Source organism: Cololabis saira, chromosome 3, assembly GCF_033807715.1.
Source record: "Cololabis saira isolate AMF1-May2022 chromosome 3, fColSai1.1, whole genome shotgun sequence".
Classification (NCBI taxonomy): domain Eukaryota; kingdom Metazoa; phylum Chordata; class Actinopteri; order Beloniformes; family Belonidae; genus Cololabis; species Cololabis saira.
The window spans coordinates 32,522,582-32,542,035 of NC_084589.1; the positions used below are offsets into that span (position 1 = coordinate 32,522,582).

Here is a 19,454-nt window from a genome sequence, read left to right on the forward strand (position 1 = left end):
GTTCAAATTCATATGTCGACTTAATAGCTCTTGTATTGCCATTATTATGATGTTAACCAACCCAGTCCTCAGTGCTGTAAGATACCAGTCTGCTATGTGGAAACACTGGTATGACTGTCTTTTTTAATTATTGTTGTATGTTTGTTTGTCTTTTTTAATGGACCTGAGTCTAAATAAAAAGATTGATTGATTGATTGATTGAATGCTTCAAAGGTCCCCTTTAAAATGATACCAAAGACAATATTGTGAAACATTGACAGATATCCTGTACATGAGTCTAAACCAGGATATGCACCAGCATCTAAAATGTAATTTTCTGAAGGGGGTGGGTAAGATCATTCCGATAACTATGATCCAGCTGCAACTCAGGAAGGGTTATCATACCAAAATATCACTTAAGACATGGATCTTTTCAAAAACTATAAGCAAGTTTTGTCACCTTGAGTTACTGATATCTGGTCTGGCCCATGGACTATTAAAGTAAAAATGCGCACTCAGCAGCAGCAGCAGCAGCAGCATTGCTGCTGCGCTGGCGCGTCAAGCCCGCACTTGCCCGCGTTGTAGAAACTATCCAGGACGGCGGTGCTTCCCAGGGAGATCCTCTCATACGAGACGGTCTCCAGGGAGGCGTGCGCGTCCGCGCAGGCTTCCTTCAGCGCCTTCAGGGACAGGTTCTCCTCCGTGTGCGGCACGGACGCGTCCTCGTTGACGATGTACGCCACGGACACGGCTCTGGTCCGGCTGCGCGGGGAGACGAGCTGCCTCCCCGGAGCTCCGGCGGCGGCCAGCTGCAGCTCCAGCCCCGGGGAGTCCTGCCACAGACTCCCGGCCGCGGAGGACACCCACACCGGCTCCTTCCTCCTCAGCTCGTGCAGGCTCCTGCGCCTGCGTTCGCGCATGGTGGACATCCTCGCACTTATTAAGTTCACATGAAAACTTTACATGGAGGAGGACAAGGGTGGAGTTGCTCGTCTCTGCGACTCCCCAGGTGCGCCGTCGCCTGCGCTCTTGCCACATTTCCACGCACTCCCTGCATTAGACCCTCCTCCCTCCCGCTCCGCTCCGCCCGCCGCGGAACCGAAACTCCTCCAGATGTCACTGGCATGACCTCTGCTGTCATTACAGGACTGTCTCAGAAAATTAGCCTTTTATTATTTTAATATTGCTGATTATGGCTTCAGAAAGAGATTAAACCATAACCATAATCATAATCAGGCTTATTGGCCAAGTCAGGTCAAACAAGACAGGGAATTTGACTCAGTTATTTTTGCTCACTGTACAGTAAATAGACAAATGGCTCTGATTAACATATATATATAAAATAAAAGATACTTATATATACTTATATATATATATATATATATATATATATATATATATATATATATATATATAATATTTTTTTGCCAAGTTATTTGACTGATTTTTTTTTTTTATAGAGACAAAAAAAATGTTTGAAATCATTTAAAAAACATTGGAAAGAGGGCTTCATTTTTCTCCACTTACAACAGGGTATATTATATTTAGCCAGTAAAAGAATGACATTAACCAAGAGAGACACTGATTTGTCAATTGTATCTACAGGACTGTCTCAGAAAATTAGAATATTGTGATAAAGTCCTTTATTTTCTGTAATGCAATTAAAAAAAACAAAAATGTCATACATTCTGGATTCATTACAAATCAACTGAAATATTGCAAGCCTTTTATTATTTTAATATTGCTGATTATGGCTTACAGTTTAAGATTAAGATTCCCAGAATATTCTAATTTTTTGAGATAGGATATTTGAGTTTTCTTAAGCTGTAACCCATGATCAGCAATATTAAAATAATAAAAGGCTTGTAATATTTCAGTTGATTTGTAATGAATCCAGAATGTATGACATTTTTGCATTACAGAAAATACGGGCTTTATCACAATATTCTAATTTTCTGAGACAGTCCTGTATTAGGCCCCCGAGCACTGACAGTGCGAAGGCCTTATTGTATCTGTAGAAATTTTTTTTTCTCTTTATTTTAATTTTTCAGACTTTTCCGAGTATTAGGGCCAAACTAAGACAAAAGAAAATGTGGAAATTACGAGAATAAAGTCATAATATAATGAGAATAAAGTCGTAACATTACGAGAATAAAGTCATAATGTTGCGAGAATAAAGTCGTAATACAAACCGGATTCGGTTGCAGTTGAGAAATTGCGTAAAATGTAAATAAAAACAAAATACAACGATTTGAAAATCCTTCTCAACCTATATTCAATTGAATACACTACAAAGACAACATATTTAATGTTCAAACTGATAAACTTAATTGTTTTTTGCCAAATAATAATTAACTTAGAATTTCGTGGCTGCAACACGTCCAGTAGAAGTTGGGAAAGGTGGCAAAAAATACTGAGAAAGCTGAGAAAAGCTCATCAAACACCTATTTGGAACATCCCACATGTGATCAGGCTAATTGGGAACAGGTGGGTTCCATGATTGGGTATAAAAGGAGCCTCCCCAAACATGCTCAGTCATTCACAAGCAAGGATGGGGTGAGGGTCACCACTTTGTCCACAACTGCGTGAGAAAATAGTTGAACAGTTTAAGGACAACATTTCTCAAAGCAAAATTGCAAGGAATTTAGGGATTTCAACATCTACGGTCCATAATATCATCAAAAGGTTCAGAGAATCTGGTGAAATCACTGCACGTAAGCGCCACGGCCGGAAACCAAGACTGAATGACCGTGACCTTCGATCCCTCAGACGGCACTGCCTTAAAAACCCACATGAGTGTGTAAAGGATATCACCAAATGGGCTCAGGAAAACTTCAGAAAACCACTGTCAGTAAATACAGTTCGTCACTACATCAGTAAGTGCGGGTTCAAACTCTACCATGCAAAGCAAAAGCCGTTTATGAACAACATCCAGAAAGGCCGCCGGGTTATCTGGGCCCGAGCTCATGTAAAATGGACTGATGCACAATGGAAAAGTGTTTTGTGGTCTGAGGAGTCTACTTTTCAAATTGTTTTTGGAAACACTGGACGTCGTGTCCTCCGGACCAAAGAGGAAGCGGACCATCCGGACTGTTATCAACGCAGAGTTCAAAAGCAGCATCTGTGATGGTTTGGGGGTGCATTAGTTCCCATGGCATGGGGGACTTACATTTCTGTGAAGGCAACATAAATGCTGAAAAGTACATACAGATTTTGGAGCGACATATGCTGCCATCCAAGCGACGTCTTTTTCATGGACGCCGCTGCTTATTTCAGCAAGACAATGCCAAGCCACATTCTGCACATGTTACAACAGCGTGGCTTCGAAGTAAAATCAGAATCAGAATCATCTTTATTGGCCAGGTTCGAACATTGTCCAACAAGGAATTTGACTCTGGTTATTTAGCTCTTTAGGCAGTAAATAAACAAATGTGGTACTTGTTGACATATATACAAATAAACAACTAAGGTGCAGCAGTTTGAGGTAGAGAAACATGACAGCTATGAATAAAATAACATATACAATTATACAAAAACAAATTATACAAAAAATTATACAAAAAATACAAGAAAGTGAGAGGTGCAGTAGAGTGAGGCAGACATGATTATTGCCGGAAGATGCTTGTTACAGCATGTAACTGCTATTATTGTTATTGCACGTGATTGGTTGGTGTCTCTGAGACTATTAGTTGTGAGAGTTCATCAGAGCAACAGCTTGGGGGAAGAAACTGTCCTTGTGTCTGCAGGTTTTAGCGTACAGTGCTCTGTAGCGCCGTCCAGAGGGGAGGAGTTCAAACAGACTGTGTCCTGGGTGTGAGGCGTCTGCAGAGATGCTACCTGCCCGTTTCCTGGTCCTGCACCAAAGAGTCCAGGTTCTCCCCTGGCCCGCTTGCAGTCCAGACCTGTCTCCCACTGAAAATGTGTGGCGCATTATGAAGCGTAAAATACGACAGAGAAGACCCCGGACTGTTGAACAACTGAAGCGGTTCATCAAGCAAGAATGGGAAAGAATTCCACATGAGAAGCTAAGAGAATTAGTCTCCTCTCTTGCAAAACGTTTATTGAGTGTTATTAAAAGGAAAGGTGATGTAACGAAGTGGTAAACATGCCCTTTCCCAACTTCTACTGCACGTGTTGCAGCCATGAAATCTAAGTTAATTATTATTTGAAAAATAAAATAAAGTTTATGAGTTTGAGCATTAAACATGTCTTTGTACTGTATTCAATTGAATATGGGTTGAAAAGGATTGTCAAATCATTGTATTTTGTTTTTATTTACATTTTACACAATTTCCCAACTTCAACCGTATCCGGTTTGTAGAATAAAGTCGTAATATTATGAGAATAAAGTCGTAATATTATGAGAATAAAGTTGTAATATTACAAGAATAAAGTTGTAATTTATGAGAATAAAGTCGTAATAATACGAGAATAAAGTTGTAACGTTATGAGAATAAAGTCGTATTATTACGAGAATAAAGTCGTAATATTACGAGAATAAAGTCGTAACATTACGAAAATAAAGTCGTAACATTACAAGAATAAAGTCGTAATATAAAGAGAATAAAGTCGTAATATTATGAGAATATAATTTATGAGTCTTCTCCCTGTGTTAAAATGAGGAATATTGAGCATCTTGTGAAGTTATATTTATATATTTATAATTTAATATTATGACTTTATTCTCGTAATATTACAACTTTATTCTCAAAATATTACGACTTTATTCTCGTAATATTATGACTTTATTCTTGTAATTCTACGACTTTATTCTCATATTATTATGACTTTATTCTCGTAATTTCAATTTTTTTTTGTCTTAGTTGGCCCTAATACTCCATCATATTTTTGCCCCCCTAAACGTGCCCCAAAAGTCACCAAATTTTGCATGCAAGCCAGGCCTGGCGAAAAATGTAATATTTAATGGTTTGCATTAATGGGCGTGGCCTAATGGCTCATCAGCGCCCCCTAGAAAACTTCGTGCCTCAAGCCCCACAATACGGTTTGACGTACATGCACGAAAATCTGTACACACCTGTATCATGTCGCAACTTAAAGAAAAGTCTCTTGGCGCCATGGCCGAAACCGAACAGGAAGTCGGCCATTTTGAATTAATCGTGTAATTTTGCACCCAGGTGTGTTATACATCAAAATGTGCGTCTGAATCCTGCGACGACGCGCATTACCTTTCTCAGTCAAAAGCGTTACCGTGGCAATGCTAGATGCCAAAAAGCGCGACCCCCCTTCATCTGATTGGTCCATATTTGATAGTTCCTACTTTTTGCTACTGTATAACTTTTGAATGGTTTTGACTCGTGGGTGTTGTCATCGGACTTAGTTTTGAGTCCTTGAACATAATTGGTTCAAATTAGCCCCGCCCCTTCTTCTGATTGGTCGATATTTGATAGTCCCTTTTTTCTGGCATAACTTTTGAATGGTTTGATATAAAGAGTCGTGGGTGGTGTCATCCGCTAAATGTCCAGGCCTGAAAACATCTACATGCAAGTCATACAAGCGCTTCCACTGCAGCACGCCTGAACGTGCACAAGGGTGCGAGGGCCCGTTCATCGCTGCTTGCAGCTTTAATTAGTATGTGATTTTGAAATATCCAAACTACTCATGAAACTGTCTAAAGTTCACCAGCAGGTTTTACTACAATGGAAAATAATGTTTTTAGCCATACCCAGAATGGCTTTATAAATGAACATATACCAATGACTGAGGCGACGAGCATGTAACGATGACCAATTTACTTTAGTGTAGAGAATTTGGTGTTATTGGGAAAGTTCTTCATTCACAAATGTAGATATTTTAAAACCAAACCGTGTTTGACCCATTGGAGAAATGAGCTAAAGCTCTTGATTAAGTCCTTGATTCTTGTTAAAGAAAAGAAAGCCCTTAAACTGTTTAATATTTAATATGAGATGGCCCTTGTGAGTTTTTTTTTTTATTTTATTTTATGTTGTACGATAATTAGATTCTCAGTTTATATTTTGTAATACTGATGTTGCTCAACCCAAGGCAAAAGTTTGTAATTCTGATACGACTATTATGTGCCTTGTTTGTTTGTAGGCCTATCTATGTTTCAATAAAAAAACAAAAAACTTTAGTGTAGAGAAGACAGTGATGGGTGAGAGAACCACAGTTTGTTATAAATCTCAGTGTGGCATGATACACATTATTCAACATGCGAAGACAATGAACAGATGCATTCATATACGGAGATGTGGCGTATATGAATGCATCTGTTCATTGTCTTCGCATGTATATGTTGTGGAATATGTTCATTAATAAAGCCATTCTGGGTAAAATTCATTCTGATTTATCTTTATCTTTTAACATGGAAACAAGGAGGTTAATATCTCTGCTCAATGGACATTTTGCATTTGGTTGTTCCAAAAATAAGAACGGAATTTGGGAAGAAAGCTGTTAGGTTTTCTGCACCAGGTGCTTGGGATAAACTTCAATCCGAACTGCATTTACGAAACCTCATACTCAGACTGAATTTAAAGCACTGATGAAAACAGTGGAGTTCAGACTGTCTGTATGCAAGTGTTTTAATTAATTCTGTTTTTATGTAATTCATTTATTTGTTTGTTCGTTTTTTTATCTTTTAATTCTGTAACTATGTTGCTGCTATCTTGGTCAGGTCTCCTTCCTCTTATAAAAGAGACCCCCGATCTCAATGGGACTAACCTAGCTAATAAAGGCTAAATAAAATAAAATAAAATAAAAATGTTCAGAGTAATCAATCACTACTACTACTGTCATTTAGCAGATGCTTTTATCCAAAGCGACTTATATTTGAGACACACACACCATGCAGCAATTAGGGTTAAGGCCTTGCTCAGGCGCCCAAGGTGGTTCATCTTGGTCTCCTGCCAGCAAAACTGAAACTCCACGTAGATTTCACTGACATGACCTCTGCTGTCCATATCTGTCAAGTTTTGGATTTAAAAATAAGGAAAATGTTCAGCCACCTGCTGTCCCACCAGCCCAACCGAGGTCCAGTATTACATTTTAAGACAGGTGTACAACAAATCTAAAATATCTATCTGTCAACCACTGACAAACTACAATTATGGGCCCAGAATTTGATAGGCCGAGCTTTGTTGACCATGACATTCCTGACATTCCTATGTATTCATGAAATGGAGCCTAAATTAAAACACAAAAGTGAATTAAAGTACATTTATTTATATTAAATATTTTCAGTTTATATACACATTGATTGTCTTCAAGTGAAACATTTACATTTTCACTCATGTGGTTCTCTGGCATTCACTGATTGATGACACAGACGCATGTTTCTGTGCCCCGTGAGAGACACTAACATCGCCCATCCTGCTCATCTTTAGGAAAGTAAATTCGGTTTCCCATTTTTAGAGATATTTACACGAAGTTTTCACTTTTTTTGCCAGAAATACCTTCTCTCTGGTTACATCCATCCATCTCTCTGATTTGTTTTTCCGAGTCTGTTCCCGTTGTTGGCACTAAACTCACAAGAACTGCCACCCAGGCTACAGCAAGTGGCAGTTCTTGCAAGGCCAGTGACAATTCAGGTTGGAGAGGCACAGGGATGCTTTTTAAAAATTATTATATTATAAAACTGGAAATTTAGGGGAAAATACGGGAGGACGGCGGGAAAGAGAGGTAAAATACGGTAGGTTCCAAGCCAAAACGGGAGACTGGACAGGTATGTGCCACCACCTGTAACTGGATTCTGGATTTCCTCATGGACAGAACAGGTGGAGAAGATGGGAGGAAGGATTTAAGCTGAGCTCCTAGTCAGCACAGGGTCTCCAGGGCTGCTTTCTAAGCCCTAAACTCTTCACCTTGTACACCAGCAACTGCGTTTCCACCCGAGACGACACCGTCATCATCAAGTATGCGGATGATGACACAACCATCCTGGGTCTGATCAAAGGTGGGGACGAGTCGGGGTACAGGGGTCTAATCAAGGACATGCTTGCTCACGGTGAGGAGAATGACCTTCTCCTCAACAAAGACAAAACCAAAGAACTCATAATGGACTTTAGGAAGAAAGCCCCCCCTCTGCAGCCCGTTAACATCAGGGGGTCTGAGTTGGAGAGAGTGATCAGCTACAGGTTCCTTGGCCTTCAGTTAGCGGGAAATCTAAGCTGGTCTGCAAACACCACTGCCACGGTGAAAAAGGCCCAGCAGCGGCTGCACTTCATCAGACGGCCCTGCTACAGTGAGACTGATGGCAAAAGCAAAGTACCATCGGTCCTCTTGACCAATCTACCTCTGTTCATTGACAATCAACTGGGAAACGTACAATATCCTTAGGTGAAGTTTAAAGCGTCTGATATTTATTGTTTTATCATTTTTATTGTTGTTTTAGTTTTTAATGTTTACTCCTTCTTATGGTTGTACTTCTTATGGAGTGTCCTCTGCACAAGAATTCCTATGTACTTTAACAAATGTACAAAAGGCAAATAAATGTCATTTATCTATCTGTTTTGAATGTTTCCCAATCACTTTTCCAGCCTTCTGTTGTCCCTGTTCCAACATGTTTCAGGTGTGTTGCTGTTATGAAATTCAAAATGACTCTTGTGTTTTCCATGACATGACAAAATGTCTCAGTTTCAAAATCTGATATTTTGTTTATGCTCTGTTGGGGGAATACAAATGTGTGATTTACAAATCATTGCATTCTGTTTTTATTGACATTTCAGTGTACCAACTTCTTTTTAAATTAGGGTTGTATAAGTTGTAAATACTTCTATGGGCTTTAGTTATTTTCTTTTCGCAATTTTTGAAATTATTCAAGAAAAAATAAACCTTATGTTGTGATGCATGAATTTGTCACACTTTAAACTGACCAGACATGTGAATCTCAAGTTTTTTATACTGCCGACTTCCACCTGGTCCTAACATGATCGGCCGTGGCTCCCGCTTCCTTCAGCTGAGCCACATCGGAGGAGCAACAGGATGTGGAACAGCACCTCCCATGTAAAATGTTCCCATGGCAAAAACAGAAAGGAGCATTACTGCCCGACACAAAAGACATTTGTTCTCGTTCCCCAGGGCTCCTTCAAGGACTTCCAGCAGTTGTGCACTTGAGTTTCTTTTGATGTATGAAATGTCTTTGCCAGAACGAATCTTGCTCTTGTTCTTGTCACCTCGAGAAAAGCATAAGTGAAGACGCGTTGGATGTTGGATCACAACACAGGCTGCACATGAGACTGCATTTTAGCTCATCACAGGGAAGCATGCAAACGTGCTAATTTAGGTTGCTAGAAGTGAACACTGGTCATCTTATTTCTCCCCAAATACTGTTTAGTGAGGATGACCTTGGTGCTTCGGGGCGCCCTAGTGGCTACAATCGGGCCCCGTGCATCTGCATACTTTACTTTTAACAAGAAGCAAAATGGTTTATAAAAAGAAAGAGGAAAAAAAATCTCTGGCAAAATTCCTGCCTGCAATATTTAACTTCATTTAATTTGACAATATGAATTATTCATGCATTTCAGGCCAATACCACATTCAAGTATCAGCTCAGACAGGGACATTGTAAAACTTACAGGGAAATTTAAGGCCAATAATAGATAAATTTAAAAAAAAGGATTGGAAGAGATTTTCATATTTTTCCTTGTGTGGTTCGAAATATTGTATTTTTTTAAGGAATCTCAGAGAGTAAAGTTCAAGGATTCAAGCACAAGCTGGATCGCAGTTGTCTCTCACTGCTGAATCAAGAACAGCCATTAATCAATAGCTGATAAAACTTCCCGGGCACGGGATTGCTTTGTGAAATGTCAAGCAGTACGATGCATACTTGGAATTCAGAGAGGCCACTTAAAACTTTACTGTGCAAAATAAAAGAGTTATGGTAATCTTGTCCAGAGGCAGCATGGATTTCTCAGGACTCTGAGGCATCTTGGATGAGCCCAGTGAGAAGTCAGATAAATCTGCATTTATGATCTTTTTTAAAAAGAAATGGACACCTTGTGCCAATAACCTGAGCTGAAAAGGCCCATCCAGACATTTACCTGACACTTTAAAATGTGTTAGGAGGAAAAATAGGATCTGGAACATCTTCTAGGCAATGTAGTTAGCATGAAATGAAAAATGGATGTCTATTAACTGAGAAAGAAGACTAAGGGAAATATCTTGGGTTGATATTGTCTACAATTAAATAATAAAGGCCATCTAAACATGAAAGTTGCGGGATATTTTTTAAATACTTTAAGAAAAGTGCAACAAATTTAAAAAGGTATAATTATAAACTTTCTCATGTGTAATAGGGCTGTTCGATTAATCGATTTTAAATCGTAATCGCGATTATGTAATTAGAACGATGTTAAAACGTGAAAATCGTAAAATCGATTTTTAATTTTTTTTTTTTACCTTGTCTGCACACATATTAATGATTGATGGAAATACCAGATGCGGTAGACCGGCTTGTGTTCCTTGCAAAAAACTTGCAAATGTGAATAGCAAATGTAATGACTGACATTACACACCTCTACCTCCTTCATGGGTTGCATTATTATTTAGCATGCAAAGACCCAGTTTAGTTTAATTAGAAAATGTCTTGTTTTATTTAATTGGAAATATAACTTACTGTATGTTTGCAAGTACTGATTTGCTGATTTTTTTTTTTTCAGAGATAAAACTTTATATTTTATTATATTTTTTAAAACTTTTTTCAACTTATTTTACAGAGTTTTGCACTTTATTCATTCATTTTTGGTTTGATAAGAGCAAAGTTTGCACTTAAAGCCCAATGGGGCAAATGTTCGATAAAAAACAGCATATTTGAAATCATTTCTTTGCCTTTTGTCAATTCACAAAATAATCGTAATCGAAAATTGGATTTTGAGAGAAAGAAAATCGAGATTTTATTTTTGGGCAAAATCGAACAGCCCTAATGTGTAATAAAAAAAAAAAATTGTAAATAAAAAAAATAAAAAAAATAGTGAAGCCCCCTACAACACAACACATCATACAAAGTCAATTTTTTTTGTTTTTATTTACAGTACAAAACTTATGACTTACAATGAATGCAAATAAAATGTCATAAACAAAAAGGAACTCTAAAAAGGAAATAGTAATTACTTTTTTTGCACTACAAAAGTCATTTTCTCAAAGTATACTTTGAGAAAAAGAAATGCTTATTTAACAAAATAGATGACATTCAAATAATGTAATGTAATGTCATGTATGAGCGTAAATGAGATATTTTCTACTCAGCGCTTTAATCCAAAAATATATAACAACATTTAGTAAGATATCTTCATCTGACACCGAGCACTTGTGTAATGTGAGCACTGACATCCATCATACAAACCTGAGAAGAAGAGGTCTACTTAGAGACAGGTGTGGCAGGTACAAGCGAGAGTTCTTTAATTACACGATTTACACAAAAAACAAAAAAACACCTTTGTTCCTTTATTTTGAGCCGCACAGACACCAGCTCAGTTTGCCGCTGCGTTCCCTGGAGAAACAGCCCTTTTAACATTTGGATGATGTAATCTGACCTGAATGAGTTTTGCCGGCAGATTTACTCGTCGAGGCCCTCGTCCTCGTCCTCGTCTTCTGGCTTCACGTCCACCTCGCTGGTATCTGAGAACTCGTGCAGCAGGACGTACTCGCGGCTGCTGAAGCCGAACTTGAGAACGTCCTTCTCTTTGAGCTCGTAGTAGCGCTGGGCCTCGATCCGCTGGTTGTTCAGGTAGGTGCCGTTACCTGAACCCAGGTCGATGATGTACGGCCGTACCCTGCGGCCGCTGGTGCCGTCTGCACGCGTGTACCCCACCAGTCTGCAAAAATACACAATGGCACACACTGGTTAGAGTCAGCAGTATTTCTAAAACTTTAACTGATGGCTGTGTTCCTACCTGTACTGGAATACTGCGTGTTGCTTGGAGCAGGATGGGTGATCAATGGGGATGTCTGCAATTTTTCTCTGCCGTCCCATCAAGTAGGCACTCTGTCTGTGGATGTACATGACTGGAAGGGGTTCATCATTCTTAAAGGGGTACAATCGCCATCTGCGTTTGGGGATCCGAGCCTCGGGCGGCTCATTGTACTTGATCACCACTCCCCGGAAGGTGTTGGTGTCTTCAGTGAGCGCCCCTGACAGTTCGAAGTTGGGCATCTCTTTCTCCACGGCAGCGGCGCCTGAGCCGTTCCCCTCCTCTTCGGACCCTCCGAAGTCATGTTCTTGGTTTTCCTCTCGCTGCTGCCGATTTTCCCTGCGTCGCTCGTCATGCTGCCGCCGCTCGGCTTGTTGAGACTCGGCGGCGCTTCGTTCGCGATGCCTCTCCTCGCCCCGGTCCCGGTCCCGGTCTCGGTCCCGGGACCTGTCCGTTTCCCACCGGCTCCGCCTCTCCTCTGCTTGTTCGTTCCTTCGTCTCCGTTCGTCGCCGGTGCCTCTATGCTCTTCCCGTTCCTGCGACATATCGAAACAAAGGATTTTAGAGAAATGACTACACGAATGAGTGAATGTCAGAACTGGTACAGACAAGTTACAGTCATAGCAATACTATAAAAGAAGATATATGCAATTGCTTGTATTCAACCTAAATTGGAAAGTGGTATTCCGGCATGTTCTGTGGGTAGAAATGACTGAGTCATATTCAAAAATATCTGATTAATCCCTGAAGGGAAATTCATTGATGAGCAACTTACTGTAGTTACAGCTCCAGCAATCTGTATTATACAATTTTATAATAAAGCCAATAATGTTTTGCATCTTTCAACAAGTGTGTCCAGCCGCTTCCTCTGTACGAAGAAAATCCACTTTCTCAGAGGAAATGTGAAAAAAATGACATTATCTGGAATACAGTTCTAAAAATTTTAAACTTAAAAAACGGGAGGCCAAAGTTGAGCAAAGAGCACAGGGTCAGAGCAACAGCTGCCTTTAATGAAGGAGCTCCACCTTCTAATGTCAACTGTTGAAGGTAAACAAACTCCAACAGACTGACGGATGTATGAAACTACAGGTTCATGCTGGCTGATACAAGAACTCGTGGAAGTGTTCACTTCAAGTCCCAAGTGTTCATTTGTGTGCAACAGTGGTTCCGTTTAGATGTCTGGGCTTTTAATGATTGTTTGAATTGACAAATATTGACACAGTGACTCAGGGATCTGGGAATTAGTGAGTCAGCATTTGTAGACAGAGGCGTGCCAAGTAACAGCTCCTGGAGCTCCATCTATCCGTCTACAACAAGAGAGAATACTAATAGGTATAATGTCGCAGGGTGCTACTGGTTAGGGTTGGCTCTACAAAATAAAAGCTTGCACATCAATGGACAATACCTAAAAATAGAGTTGGGTTAGGTTTTAGACATAGTGACCTCACAACTGCACATCTTTAGAAAGTTGTGTATTTTTGTTATTTCAAAAGCTGTTAAGGACCGGCTCGACTTCCCTTGTTGCCGAAGCTAAGTGTGGTACTGGAGCCATATCTTTAGTGATGGCTGGTAAAAGCTGTAACATCTGTGGATGTGAAGAGATGATGATGCTATGAATGAGACTTGGATTACTTTTGAAATACTATACGGACCTGATGCGTTTTGGAGGGAATTTTTTTTTTTTTTTTTTTTTTTTTTTTTTTTAATAAATTGTAAGACTGTTTCTTTTCCCTTTCAAGTGCTTTTCCTAAAGTTCGCGACATACTAATGAAAAGACAGCAGTCAGGAAATCACTGGGGAGACAGGCTGTGTGAATTAAGCTTTTTTGTCATCAATCTAAAAATTGGTAAAGACTTTTAATATCTACACATTGTGAGTTTAAATTACATAATCTGTTTGAACAAAGTGTGACTGGTTAAATCTGCGTGTGTGTAATATATAAATATTTGTCCCCTTTGGGGAAATTATGGCCCTTTAATGACTCTTTATTAGATAAATCCCGGGTTGGCCACGTGAGACCTGTTTTGCATTGTGAGCACAGTCCACTATGCCGCCCATTCTTCTACATGGCGGCAGGTGTGTGCCATTCTGGCGATTTCCAAGGCTTTCAACTAAGTAATGGCTTAGTTGAGGGCAACTTTTCACTTTTTTTTTTTGCCAGATACTCACACACCCTCTCCTCACTCTCACAGAAGCTGAGTTTTTTATTTTATTATTCATTTATTTGGGGCTTCCTAATAATCTTTGCCTTGTGTAATAATGTAAGTCATATTGGCATAATAATGCTAATAATTTTTGACTTGTATATTATAGGCATTGTCATTAAAGTACCAAGTTGTGTATAGCATCTGCAAGTGTCATAAATACATATTTGTCAGACGAGAGCTTAGGGAACATGTTGGGAATGGCATGTATGAGGTTTTACAACAGAAACCATTTTCAGCCCTGGCACTGCTTCTTAGCTGCTGGTATGAAATTTTGAACCTAATCACCCGCTTTACTCTGACATCCCCGCCACGATTAGGACTTCTTCTGTTTCTGGGAGACTTGCTTCTTCGTCTAGCGGGGGAGGGTTCCCTTCTACCTGGGGAGCGATCCCTCGGCCTGGCTGGTGACCTATATGAAGAGAAAAAGAGACTCTTAAGCAAACTTTGAAAGGACATTTTTAATAGCCAAACCTATAAAACTGCAATATTCTCAAAATTGATGGAAAATTTCTCCGTTTATTTCTTGTAACATCAAACGGTTGCTGGATTGTCTGATCATCTCCAAGAGTGAGAAAACTGCATTCACTTGCACACATTGCATAACATTTAAGTGACTATAATATATATGATCTTTTAGCATGCGCTAGTGTGTATTTTCCTCAGACAGGTATAATTAGATTAGATCTTTATTAGTCATTGTTATATAACAACGAACTTAAAAAGTGCCATCAGTCAGTGCTAAAAAACAAACAGATAAATACCATTGCATACAAAACACTTTCACACAAAATAAAATAAATAACTAATTAAAACCAATAAACGGTTAAAAATAGCCTACACATGCACATTATAGGTCTAATGTGTCCAGCATGCATAAGAATCTAGGCTGGTTATCTATAAGACAAAGGTCTACGTATACTTTGTTAAATTTTCTGAGAAATATACTGGTGACACGATCTCCGAAACAACTGTAGGACAGATTATATTATCATTTTGCTCACAATGGTTACAATACAAGAATCACATCAGAAAGGAGGTTCATACTACCGAGGGTTAGAACAGGTATGATTCACAGAACTTTTTTTTTTTTTTTTTACAGAGCCATGGTTGGCTGGAACTCTATACCAGTTCATATTTCTCATGCAGGTAGCAAAGATTGGTTTAAGTTTCAGTTGAAACAATATCTTTTAAAATTTAATGAATGATGATTTGACATTTAGAAGGAACTAAGTTAAGGTTGAATAGAATTATAGGTAGTGTAAAACCTATCAAAATAAAAGGTGAAAAGTGCTTTTTATTATTTTACCTCTTTTCTTATTTTATTTCATTTCACTTTTAATGTTGATGTAAAGCACTTTGAATTACCTCGTGTTGAATTGTGCTATACAAATAAACATGCCTTTTTTTCTTTTTTTTTTTTTTTAAATTGTATACATGTTAATAAGAGCTGTCATTTGCCTATTTACTGTACAGTGAGCGAAAATAACCAAGTCAAATTCCCCGTCTTGTTTGACCTGACTTGGCCTGATTATGATTTAATCTCTTTGAAATGTCGATGGCATTTGCCTTAAAATGCCTTAGGCCTTATTGTTTTTTTATTAATTTTATTTATGTTTACCTTATTGTTTGTGTGTATGTATCTTGTTCATGTTACCTCCCTAATTTTGTTCTATTTTTATTTCCTCCACAAGCAGTTTGTATAAATGTGTTTTTCAATAACCATGTCTACCTCATACTGCTGCATCTTTCACTTAGAAATTGTTAAAAACGTATATATGTTAATAAGAGCTGTCATTTGTCTATTTACTTTGCGAAAATAACCAATCAAAATCCCTGTCTTGTTTGACCTGACTTGGCCAATAAACCTGATTCTGGTTCTGAGGGAGGAATAAAGGACCATCTAATCTAATCTAAACTATAGATTAAATAATAGAGGAGATAAATACGAGAATAAGAGAGGACAGCGACAGCGAGAACGTGTTTAGGGGTTTCTTGTTAGACAAAAAGAATGAGCAGATTAAATGTTAAAGCCCCGGACAGAGTGAATAGTAGTAAACGGTGTTGGGTGACCTGCTTCTCCTCCTCGGGGGGCTGGAGGTTCCGGGGGATCTGGACCTGGAGCGGCGGGACCTCGCCGGCCTGCCCGGGCTCACTTTCTCCTGCTTTACCTTCACCTCAGGAGACTCCCTCCTTCTGTGTCGCTTCTCTTTGGCCATCCTCGAACACCTGCAACAACACCGCCGTTATTTGACTAAACGCACATCGTTATCAAAGCAAAACTAAATAAAGTACACGATGTTTCAGGACGAAGCCAAACTTCTCACTACTGTTGTGCTGAAATCACACACTTCCGTTTCCTGTGGTCCGTCGACAATTTATCTCGACGTGCTAGTTGTCCTCTTTCATTATTAGTTCCGCTATTACCTTTTTTTTATTGAAACCTTTATTTTGAGCATACATAAAAAAACAATTACACAAAACAACAACAAAAAAATAATATAAATAAACAGTCATTAAACAAAATCAAAGGGAAATAAACCTTTATACCCGAAAAAAGAAAAGGAGTAGGAGGAAGTAAAAAACTTATGAGGTCCTACCCCTTGTTTCTATTTCAATTTTGCTTGAAAATAAAAATAAGAAAAAGATATAACAGCAAGCTTTATTACTTTATAAAAAAAAATTATACCTGTTATTAACTTATGAAAATAACAATACTATACCTCAGCATTATAAATCTAAATATACTTGAGCATTCTACATATTATACCTGAGCTTTATGAATAAATGATATACCAGAGCAATTATAAATAATATACATATATAACATATATATACATACATATATACATTTTATTATATATATTTTTCACGATACTGATCGCAGATTCGTTACTTGAATCAGAAGGATCAGAATCATGTTTATTTGGCCAAGTCAGGTCAAACAAGACAGGGATTTTGACTCCAGTTATTTTCGCTCACTGTAAAGTAAATAGACAAATGACAGCTCTTATTAACATATATATGTTTTAAACAATTTTTAAGTGAAAGATGCAGCAATATGAGGTAGACATGGTTATTGAAAAACACATTTATACAAACTGCTTGTGGAGGAAATACAATACAATATAAGAATTAGGGAGGTAACATGAACAAGATACATACACACAAACAATAAGGTAAACATAAATAAAATTAATAAAAAACAGTAGGCCTAAGGCATTTTAAGGCAAATACCATCGACATTTCAGAAAGAGATTAAATCTAAATCATAACCATAATCATAATCATAATCAGGCTTATTGGCCAAGTCAGGTCAAACAAGACAGGGAATTTGACTCGGTTATTTTTGCTCACTGTACAGTAAATAGACAAATGGCTCTGATTAACATATATATATATAAAATAAAAGATACTTTGATATAATTAATATGATATGATTTGATATAATTTTTTGCCAAGTTATTTGACTGAATTTTTTTTTTATAGAGACAAAAAAAACTCGTTTGAAATCATTTAAAAAACATTTGATAGAGTGGCCTGGCCTTTTATTTTTGAGACCTGTCAAAGCTTTGGTTTTAGTGATACTTTTATTTCTTGGTTACAGACTATGTATGGACTATCAAAAGCACAAGTCAGAGCTAATGGAACACTATCAAGCTCCTTCGAACTTAGAAGAGGTACGAGACAGGGAGACCCTCTCTCACCACTCATTTTTGCCTTATGTATTGAACCACTAGCTGCTAGTATCAGGAGGAATGAGGAAATACAAGGGGTAGAAATTGCAGGTACACACCATAAATTAGCATTGTATGCAGACGACATTATTTTATACTTAACTAAATTAGAAAGAACTCTTCCGGCTCTAATGACTAATATTAAGGATTATAGTGCAGTATCTGGGTATAAATTGAATATACAAAAATGTGAATCGATTAGCTTAGGAGAACCCATTCCTATAGAGTTAAAAAATGGATTCCCATGGAAATGGGATAGAGAGAAAATTAAATATTTAGGAATAGAAATACCTAAGAATATAGAACAATTATATAAGTGTAACTATGATAAACTTGAAATAAGAATCAAACAGGATCTAAATAGGTGGAGTTTAGTCCCTTTGTCGTTATTTGGAAAGATTGATACTATCAGGATGAATATACTCCCTAGATTTTTATTCCTATTTAAGTCATTACCCTTATATGTTAGTCCAGTTACGTTTAGATGTTGGGATCGAATGTTAATTAAATTTATATGGAACAGCAAAAAGCCGAGGGTTAAAATGAAAACACTTAAATTGGCCAAAAGATTTGGGGGGCTGGCTCTCCCAAATTTGCAGAATTATTTTTATGCATCCCAAATACAGTCATTACAAACATTACTAAATGATGATATAAAAGCAAAATGGAGGTCTATAGAACTGTTTCAATGTAGAGAGATGGGGAAACTTCTTCCATTCTTAGCAAAAACAAAAAAACAAAAAATAGATAATAAATGGTTTCAAAATACACTTACTGCTTGGAATAAAGTAAGAAGAGATCTAAAGATTCAAAATGAACTGTTACTATTGAGAGAAATAAGTAAAGATCCGGACTTTAGACCGAACAAGGAAGTGGGTATATTTAAAATTTGGAGCAAAAAAGGATTGAGTATATTCGGACAGTTAATAGATAAAAAGGGCATTGTGGAATTTACATTATTACAACAAGAACATGGTCTGCCATCCTCCCATTTCTTTGGTTATTTACAAGTTAGAAGTTATCTGGAAAACAATGATATACAGAAGAAAACAATTAGAGACTTTCATCCTTTGATTCAATTTTTAGTTAAGAACTATAAAAGTGTGAATGTTAAACATCATATATCGGTATTATATAATATCTTAGAAAGTGATGACGAACCAGAAGAATTGAGACAAAAAATAAGTTGGCAAGAAGAACTCGATCTTATTATATCTGAACCCGATTGGGAAGATATAAGTTTATCCTCACATAAAACAACTGCATCTCTGTTCTGGCGAGAATATGCATGGAAGATTCAGATGAGATATTTTCTAACACCTGTCCAACAAGCTAAATTCCAGCAATCAGTAACATCAAAATGTTGGCGGGATTGTGGTGAAAACCATGCTAATTATAGTCACATCTTCTGGTCCTGTCCTATTCTGAAAATGTATTGGTCAAGTATTGGTAAAGAAATCTGTTGTATTTTGAAGTTGGACTTAAATATCGATTATGAGTTTGCTTTGTTAGGAAAAATGCCAAAAGAGATAGTTAAAACTGAGGATAAGTACCTTATAAGAATTTTAAGAATAACAGCTCTTAAACTCATAACAAAAAACTGGCTTCAGAAATCAAGTCCAGTTTTAGAGAAATGGCGAGACTTAATGGAA

At 37.8% G+C, this 19,454-nt stretch overlaps 2 protein-coding genes across 2 annotated transcripts in view; both read right to left on the reverse strand.

Moving 5' to 3' along the window:
- The window catches only part of si:ch211-1i11.3 (mitogen-activated protein kinase kinase kinase 5), a 29,910-nt gene extending 28,915 nt beyond the window's left edge, over positions 1–995 (reverse strand). The window contains exon 1 of the mRNA XM_061717273.1: positions 554–995. Within this exon, the coding sequence (XP_061573257.1) occupies positions 554–908 (355 nt within the window). The 5' untranslated portion in view covers positions 909–995. The remainder of the gene's footprint in view (positions 1–553) is intronic.
- Positions 996–11,034: 10,039 nt separating this feature from the next.
- On the reverse strand, positions 11,035–16,423 carry snip1 (Smad nuclear interacting protein). Its single transcript, XM_061717274.1, has 4 exons — positions 16,139–16,423; positions 14,354–14,477; positions 11,844–12,397; positions 11,035–11,765 (listed from the first exon to the last, which is right to left on the reverse strand). The coding sequence occupies exons 1-4, from the start codon at positions 16,282–16,284 to the stop codon at positions 11,507–11,509; spliced, it is 1,083 nt and encodes a 360-aa protein (XP_061573258.1). The 5' UTR covers positions 16,285–16,423; the 3' UTR covers positions 11,035–11,506.
- Positions 16,424–19,454: the final 3,031 nt, after the last annotated feature.